Genomic DNA, 8,640 nt, shown 5'->3' on the forward strand with positions numbered 1-8,640 from the left:
AATAGCCAATCAACTGGAACCGCATGTTTAGTCTGACATAAATAAGGACTTGCTTGGTTGGCTATGGCGAGAAGAACCTGACTCCAGGCAACTATGCACAGCCATATCACCACTCTCTTTCCTGTCAGACCATAGGCAGATAAACCTTGTTATTCTGATAATCCTGGTTAAAAGGCATCATTATCCTGTTGTGGCAGATTAGGAGGACAAGCATGCCAAGCTGTGGATGCCTCAAAGAAGTGCATGGTTACAGACGCTTCAGCTTTATTTAAATCAGCCGGGTTCAAAAGTCAGGAAACTGGGTCCTGGATGGAGACCAACATTTAGCCTGCCCAATAGCATTAGGCAGATGGAAGTTGTAGGGCAAAATGCACGTGTTTGATGAAGTAACTGCTGACTGTTAAGTCAGTCCCATGCCCATTCAATTCTGTCCTTCCAAGGACATATGCCAAACAGTTATTTTGCCAGACAGAACACCCAGATTTTCCAGAATCTCCTTTATCGGTTGAAAGACACAGGATGATCTCAGCCCAAACCCCACCAACTCAGGCCCTCCTCTCCACCTACCACTGAGAGATGAGATACCAAAGAATGTAACAAAAGAGGTTTATTGAGAGTCAGATAAATGGAAGGCAATGGCCATTTTAAGGAAACTTTTAAATCCCCATCACTCTTCCCACCCAGAGAACAAATCAGAGTCCATGATGTGTGGTGCGGCACCCGTTCAGAGGGGTGGGAGCCTTCAGCAAACAAGCCAAGTCCAGGACCTACAAGAAGAGAAATGAAGTTTGTTTTTCAGTGTGTGGATGGCCAAAGATGGAAGGTTCATTTGCTGTACCAACGTTACACTGGACATTAAACTCAAACGTAAGCCAAAGATCAGCCTTCCCAAAAGTCCAGTTGGAGATTTGTGTAGTTGACAAAACAGCAAGGCTACTAACTCAGCTATACATCTTCTCCTTGGACAGAAAACAGAAAACTATGAGGCTTCCCAATTAATGCTATAAACCAGGGTCAGACAATCTGTGGCCCTCCTGATATCATCCTTGGCCACTAGCCACGCTGACTGGGGCCAAAGAGAGTTTGGGTCTAACAAGATACGGACAGCAACAGTTTCCCACCCCTGCTATAAACCTGAAATATATCAAAAGTCTAGCATTCCACACTGCACAAACAAGTAGTGATTGCCAACATCAACTCAGTATGCAGAGCTTTACTTTGAGAATGCTAATCATATTGTGACCTTAGACTCTTCCCCTTCCAAATGCTGCATGAAGACAAAGTCGCCCTCTGGCCTTATTTGTATGAGGAAGGTCAGCAGGGAGAAGCCAAGGCACAGTGAACATATGATGGCAACAGGGACCAAACAGGAAACAAACCACAGAGACCTTAGATTCCTGCACTGAGCAGGGGGTTGGACTCAATGGTCTTATAGGCCCCTTCCAACCCTACTATCCTATGATTCTAACCAAGAAGTAGAGCATTCTCAAGAAACATCTATCTATCTACATGAATAGTTTTCATGCTGTGCTAGGATTAGATGTCCTAACCCGGCTTTACATGAGAAATCTACCACCTCAGTAAGAAAGGAACATTTGAGTGGCAACAAATAGGGTTTCTTCTAACAAGCCTCCTCTTCCCAAAAAACTGTATTCCCCCCATCCCGACCAGGCAGACATACCTCCAAGTCTTCTTTATCAGCCCACAAAGTTGATGACAACAAGATGCAGGATGGTGCTGGCAAAGAGGAAGTCGGCAAAGGCCCGTTCTGGTGAGATCCCCTGAAATTCACCCTTGTTCTGTGGGTTGATTTGGATCCTCAAGCAAACTAGAGAGGGAGAAAATACACACACTGTAATGGATTGTTGAAGGAAAACCTCCCAGCAGAGTATAATGAGAAGAAGTATAATTAAAAACAATTATCTTAGACCAGCTTTGCATATACATATTGCAGGGAAAGTGGACAGATACATTATAGGGTTTGTATTATGGCACAGTATCAGTTAAACCACATCACACTGAACAGTGGAGTCATGTTTTTGAAGCCTGGCCATAACCTCCATATTCCGATTTTAAAAGCTACAGGCAGAGATCCACAGATATATTTACCAGTTTGCTACTAACAAATGAATTCTCTATCCTGGCAAGAACCCCTGCCCTTATCCTGAGGTGGAACAAGGGCAGGAAATCTTCCAAACTTTGCACTGGCATCCAAAAGAAGGAGGCAGCAAGACAGGATGGGTTGGGTGATCTCTCCAACATTGTGCTGCACTTCTCCAAGGTTCAGCAGGACAGGCCACAGCCCACCATGCCTAGGAAGAGCTTGGTATACCTCCAAAGCTCAATAGGATATAGTACAGACACCCCCTACCCCCAACATACACTTCCCATCAAGGAGAATAGACAATTGGTGGCAAGGACCAATTCTGGCTGGCTACCAAGGCAAGTGACAGCTTTTGCCCGCTGACTGCAAAGACAGTCACCTAAGCCGACTTGCTTGCTAGGTGCCCAATTTGCTCGTCTTCAATACCAGGACTAAGATACTTTGGTTTGCCAAGGTTTTTAATGTTTAATTGATTTCACCTAGTGTTTGAGGGGTTTGTCATTTTAACTGTTTGATTGCTTTTTGTTTATGATGCGTTGTTTTTTATTAATCACTCATGTCTTCCAATTTATTTACTGAGAAACTTAAGAAACAGGATATAATTTGTTTAAAGAAAAAAAGGAAACATCTGGACAGAAAGACAAGGATAAAGCACCACCAGGGCACAGGGGAACACCAGAGGATGCTCTGGCTCTTGCGCACCTCTCTGCTATTTAAGAACGTGACTGACCAGTAAAAAAAGAAGCTTCAGAACTCAGGCATCACTGCCCACCAAGCTGCAGTGGAAGGAGATGGGGCACAGGGCCATTCCATCAGCTGTACTTTAAGACAAATGTAACTGGGCTGCTCCTCTCACTGCACTCGCTCCATTCCAGCCAGGCTTTGTAAGAACTGCATTTTGCATTATCAGTTGGTGCCTGAGTTGCTCCCCCACCCCCACTACTGCCCCAATCCCTCTTCACAAAGCTGGCTGGGGCATGCTGGGAATTGTGGGCCTTTTTTCTGTCGAAACATGCATAAGATGGTGCCCTTAAGTCACTTTCAGGTAGGGATGGCAGAGAATTCCGCCACGGATCTCGGGGAGGTCGAATGCCAGTGCATTCGGACCCCCGAAATCTGTGGCGGAAAGGCCTGCCGCCCCCCCCCCCCCCCGCGGATCCCCCTGGGATGAGACTTACCTGGGGCGGATCTTCCAGGCGGCGGCGGCTCCGGCTGGTCTCCTGAGCGGCCGCCGCCATTTGCAGGTTTGTTTGTTTTTTAACCCAGACGTTTTAGGCTACGTAAAACTCACGTAGCCTAAAACAACTGGGTAAAAAAAAAAAAAGATGTATGCAAATGGCGGCTATGGCCGCTGCCATTTGTGTTCCTTATTTTGGGCCGTCTTAGTCTACATAAATAATTACGTAGACTAAGATGGCGAAAATAAGGGGAACGCAAATAGCGTCCACTACGCTATTTGTGTTCCCCTTATTTTCGCCATCTTAGTCTACGTAATTATTTACGTAGACTAAGACGGCCCAAAATAAGGAACACCAATGGTGGCAGCCGTAGCCGCCATTTGTGTAAGCGGTCCCCCCCCCCCCCTCCGCAGCCAGAAATCCAGCTGCGGACGGCTCTGGCCTGGCTGGGCCTGGCCGGCTGCTCTGCAGAGCCACCGCGGAGCACAGCCAGCCAAGGAGGATTCCGGGGGGGGGGGGGAGGAACAGAGCGCCTCCCCCCCGTCCAGGATTCCGGGGGGAGGGACGGAGCACCTCCCCCCCCCCACCACCATCAGCATAATCCACGAACACGTAAGCGATTTTCGTATGTCCCTACTTTCAGGAGCCCAGCTGAGCGTGCTTAATCCAGACGAAGAAGGCACTCTACAGACATCCCAGAGCATATATGCACAGGCATCTGCTTCCATTCTCCTTTTATCACCCCTACCAGGGGCCACTGGGAACAGGCTCCAGGCCAGCCTTCCACCACGGCCTCACCCCTGGCACCCTCTGGTTGCGCTAGCCTTCAAATGGCGTAGCGGCGAGAGCGTTGGACTGCGAGCCGGGAGATCCGGGTTCTAGTCCCCACTCGGCCATGGAAGCTCCTTGGGTGACTTTGGTCCAGTCACGGCCTCTCAGCCCAGCCTACCTCACAGGGTTGTTGTTGTTGTGAGGATAAAATTGTGAGGAGGAGGAGGATTACGTACGCCGCCTCGGTTTTCTTCAAGAGGGAATATGGCGGGATATAAATGGAATAGTTAAATCAATCAGTCCCATCAGTCTGACCCAGCATGCCCCACAGCCAGGAACGCTGGGCGCTGTAGTCCACCCCGCCACCCCGGAGGGCACCAGGTCACGGGGGAGGATGCTCCAGGCCTAAACCCGAGCGGGGCTCACTGCGGGTGGGCGGGGAGCAGCCCGCGGTCGCTGTGGCGACGGCTGGCTTCTATCCACGCCCCCAGGTTGCCACGGCGCCCGCTGCCGACTCCTCCTCCTGCTCCTCCTCGCCAACCAGCGGGCTCGCTGTTGCCACGGCGACGCAGAGCCCCAGCCCGCGCGCACCCGGCCCGGGCGTTGACAGGGGGCGCCAGCGGCCGTTGGCGGCGCGGTTGCCATGGCGACGCAGGGCCTCCGCCAAGGCAGGGCCGCGGCGCGCGTGCGCACAGCCGCCCGCCCGCCCGCCCGGCTCCCCTCGGCGCCAAGGAGCCCCTCACCGCCCAGGATGAAGCTGCCCACGGCGGAGATGAAGCCCGAGAGGAACGAGTTGAAGGGGAAGGTGCCGACGCCGAGGCAGTAGCCGAACTGCAGCGCGCCCGTCAGCATGACGTAGAGCAGGTAGGCGTCCAGCACCTTCAGGCGGCTCGGCGTCCCGCTGCTGTACTCGGCCAGGAAGCGCCGCACCACGGCGCCCACCGAGCTCGCCCCGGAGCCGGACGACGACCCAGACGCGGCGCCCGACATCGCGCTCCGGACGGCCTGCCTGAGTGGCCGGAAGCGGGCGGCGGGCTTCCCGGGTCGCGCCCCTGAGGGGGCGGCGCACGCGCGGAGAGAGCCGTGTTCCTGGCAGGCGCGTGCGCGCTCGGGGCTGCCCGGGCCGCGCGGAGCCATGCTTAGTGCGGGCCGCCGACTGCGCCTGCGCGGCGCGTTGGCGCCTGCGCGGGACGCGTCGGCGCCTGCGCGGGACGCGTCTGCGTACGCTCGGATTTGCCCCCAGGCGGGGCCCATGGTTAGTACGGGCTAGATCCTGCGCATGTGTAGTACACTCATCCTTGCGCCGGCGCGTTTCTTTTCGCTTCTGAAAGGAGGATCGCAAAAATGGTCTTTAGAACCCGCATGCGCAGTGGGCGCACGCCGTTGGCGCGCAATTCCCGTGCATGGTTAAGACAGGAAAGGAGTCCCACGACTCCCAGCATGCTGCCAGCGGCAGGGCAAGCTTGGGCATGCTGGGAGTGGTAGGGCTTCTTCCCTTCGCCAGCGTGCGTAGGCTTGTGCCCTTAGGGGGTGGGTTGTTTTATTCCCTATTATTTATTTATTTATTTATTTCCTAAACGTTTATTTTTAAAAAGTTTTCCATTTTACATCAGTTTATAGATTGTTGTTGTTCAGTCGTGTCCGACTCTTCGTGACCCCATGGACCATAGTACACCAGGCCTTCCTGTCCTGCGCTCTCTCCCGGAGCGTGCTCAAGTCCATATTCATTGCATCGGTGATGCTATCCAGCCATCTCATCCTCTGCCGTCCCCTTCTCCTTTTGCCTTCAGTCTTTCCCAGCATCAGGGACTTTTCCAGGGAGTTTTCTCTTTGCATGAGGTGGCCAAAATATTTGAGTTTCAGCTTCAGTATCTGTCCTTCCAACGAGCACTCAGGGTTGGTTTCCTTTAAGATTGACTGATTTGACCTCCTTGCAGTCCAGGGGACTTGTAAGAGTCTTGTCCAGCACCACAGTTCGAAAGCATCAATGCTTCGGCGCTCAGCCTTCCCTATAGTCCAGCTCTCACAGCCATACATTACTACTGGGAAAAGTTTATAGATACAAATAATTATAAAGGACCTAGAAACATTGCAGAAAAAAAAAAAAACAGGGAAGAACTTGAATAACTACTTGGCGCCCCGGCACCCGCCTACTTAAAGGGGGCGAAGAATCAGTGTGCATGCGCCTGCTGAACTAGCCTTCCACCCGGAGTTAAAGGGGGCTGCCGAATAATGATAACCTAAGGATACGTGAAGTCAAGCGGGCCTTAGGAAGCATTAGTAATAACAAAGCTAGCGGAGATGACAGTATTCCAGCCGAGCTATTTAAAATCCTAAAAGATGATGCTGTTAAAGTGCTGCATTCAATATGTCAACAAATTTGGAACACTCAACAGTGGCTGCAAGACTGGAAAAGTTCAGTTTACATTCCAATTCCAAAGAAGGGCAACGCCAAAGAGTGTTCAAACTACCGCACAATTGCGCTCATTTCACATGCCAGCAAGGTGATGCTCAAAATCCTACAAGCTAGGCTTCAGCAGTATGCGAACCGAGAACTACAGGAAGTACAAGTTGGGTTTCGAAGAGGCAGAGGAACTAGAGATCAAATTGCCAACGTTCGCTGCATCATGGAGAAAGCAAGAGAATTCCAGAAAAACGTCTATTTCTGCTTCATTGACTACGCTAAAGCCTTTGATTGTGTGGATCACAACAAACTGTGGCAAATTCTTCAAGAGATGGGAGTACCAGACCACCTTACCTGGCTCCTGAGAAACCTGTACGAGGGACAAGAAGCAACAGCTAGAACCGGACATGGAACAACCGATTGGTTCAATATTGGGAAAGGAGTATGACAAGGCTGCATATTGTTGCCCTGCTTATTTAACTTATATGCAGAGTACATCATGAGATACGCTGGGTTGGATGAATCACAGCTCGGAAATAAGATTGCCAGGAGAATTATCAACAACCTCAGATACGCAGACGATACCACCCTAATGGCAGAAAGCGAAGACGACCTAAAGAGCCTCTTGTTCAGGGTGAAAATGGAGAGTGCAAAAGCCGGTTTGAAACTCAACATTAAAAAAAACTAAGATTTTAAAAGACGCTTGGTCCATGGGGTCATGAAGAGTCGGACACGACTGAACGACTGAACAACAACAACAAGGATACGTGCGCATGCGCAATGTGAGCGACCTATTTCCAGCCTTCAGGTAACCAGTCAATCGCCGGAGCTTTGGCTTAAAAGAGGAAATGGAGGGCAAGACGCTCTGCACGGCGCTACAACCTCCCGTCCCTTCATTCAGCCCCGCTCCTGCCACCCGCTTGCCGCCCCATAACCTGAGCTGCCCTGACCCAAGACCGGGGTACGGTGCTCTGGGCAGTGATCGGTGACGCGTGAGATGGCCCTTCCTTTGGCTTGGGATCCCCCCCAGATCCGCGGCAAGCGGGAGTAGCCGCTCATTGGTGAAGCAAAACGAAGTGCTCTGCACATGCTCAGAAGCACTCCCTGCCAACTATCCTGAAAGCGTGTGTCATGGGAGCGGAGCGGAGCGGGGTGGGTGGGTGGGTGGGGGGGACTTACTAATGCACGGCGCAGGAACTGTCAATGCGCGGCTCGCCTGTTGCAAGACCCCTCGAGTGCTTCGCGCTGGGGCAGAAAGACATCTAGGGGCGCAATCCTACGCGTGTTTAGACAGAAAACAAAATCCTACAACTCCCAGCATTCCCCAGCCAGCGTTGCTGGCTGGGGAATGCTGGGAGTTGTAGGATTTTGTTTTCTGTCTAAACGTGCGCAGGATTGCGCTGCTGGCTGGGGAATGCTGGGAGTTGTAGGATTTTTGTTTTCCGTCTAAACGTGCGCAGGATTGCGCTGCTGGCTGGGGAATGCTGGGAGTTGTAGGATTTTTGTTTTCCGTCTAAACGTGCGCAGGATTGCGCTGGTGGCTGGGGAATGCTGGGAGTTGTGGGATTTTTGTTTTCCGTCTAAACGTGCGCAGGATTGCGCTGGTGGCTGGGGAATGCTGGGAGTTGTGGGATTTTTGTTTTCCGTCTAAACGTGCGCAGGATTGCGCTGGTGGCTGGGGAATGCTGGGAGTTGTGGGATTTTTGTTTTCCGTCTAAACGTGCGCAGGATTGCGCTGGTGGCTGGGGAATGCTGGGAGTTGTGGGATTTTTGTTTTCCGTCTAAACGTGCGCAGGATTGCGCTGGTGGCTGGGGAATGCTGGGAGTTGTGGGATTTTTGTTTTCCGTCTAAACGTGCGCAGGATTGCGCTGCTGGCTGGGGAATGCTGGGAGTTGTGGGATTTTTGTTTTCCGTCTAAACGTGCGCAGGATTGCGCTGCTGGCTGGGGAATGCTGGGAGTTGTGGGATTTTTGTTTTCCGTCTAAACGTGCGCAGGATTGCGCTGCTGGCTGGGGAATGCTGGGAGTTGTAGGATTTTTGTTTTCTGTCTAAACGTGCGCAGGATTGCGCTGCTGGCTGGGGAATGCTGGGAGTTGTAGGATTTTTGTTTTCTGTCTAAACGTGCGCAGGATTGCGCTGCTGGCTGGGGAATGCTGGGAGTTGTAGGATTTTTGTTTTCTGT

General features: G+C 51.9%; 1 protein-coding gene across 1 annotated transcript; it reads right to left on the reverse strand.

The window, feature by feature from the left end:
* Positions 1 to 589: 589 nt before the first annotated feature.
* On the reverse strand, positions 590 to 5,106 carry DAD1 (defender against cell death 1). Its single transcript, XM_084806346.1, has 3 exons — positions 4,797 to 5,106; positions 1,682 to 1,828; positions 590 to 767 (listed from the first exon to the last, which is right to left on the reverse strand). Exons 1-2 carry the CDS (start codon positions 5,041 to 5,043, stop codon positions 1,698 to 1,700), a joined length of 378 nt encoding a protein of 125 aa, XP_084662472.1. The 5' UTR covers positions 5,044 to 5,106; the 3' UTR covers positions 590 to 767; positions 1,682 to 1,697.
* Between the last annotated feature and the right edge of the window lie 3,534 nt (positions 5,107 to 8,640).

The sequence above is a fragment of the Heloderma suspectum genome, chromosome 6 (genome assembly GCF_057233095.1).
Source record: "Heloderma suspectum isolate Gila_16-S chromosome 6, 16-S_ref, whole genome shotgun sequence".
In the NCBI taxonomy this organism is placed as follows: Eukaryota; Metazoa; Chordata; class Lepidosauria; order Squamata; family Helodermatidae; genus Heloderma; species Heloderma suspectum.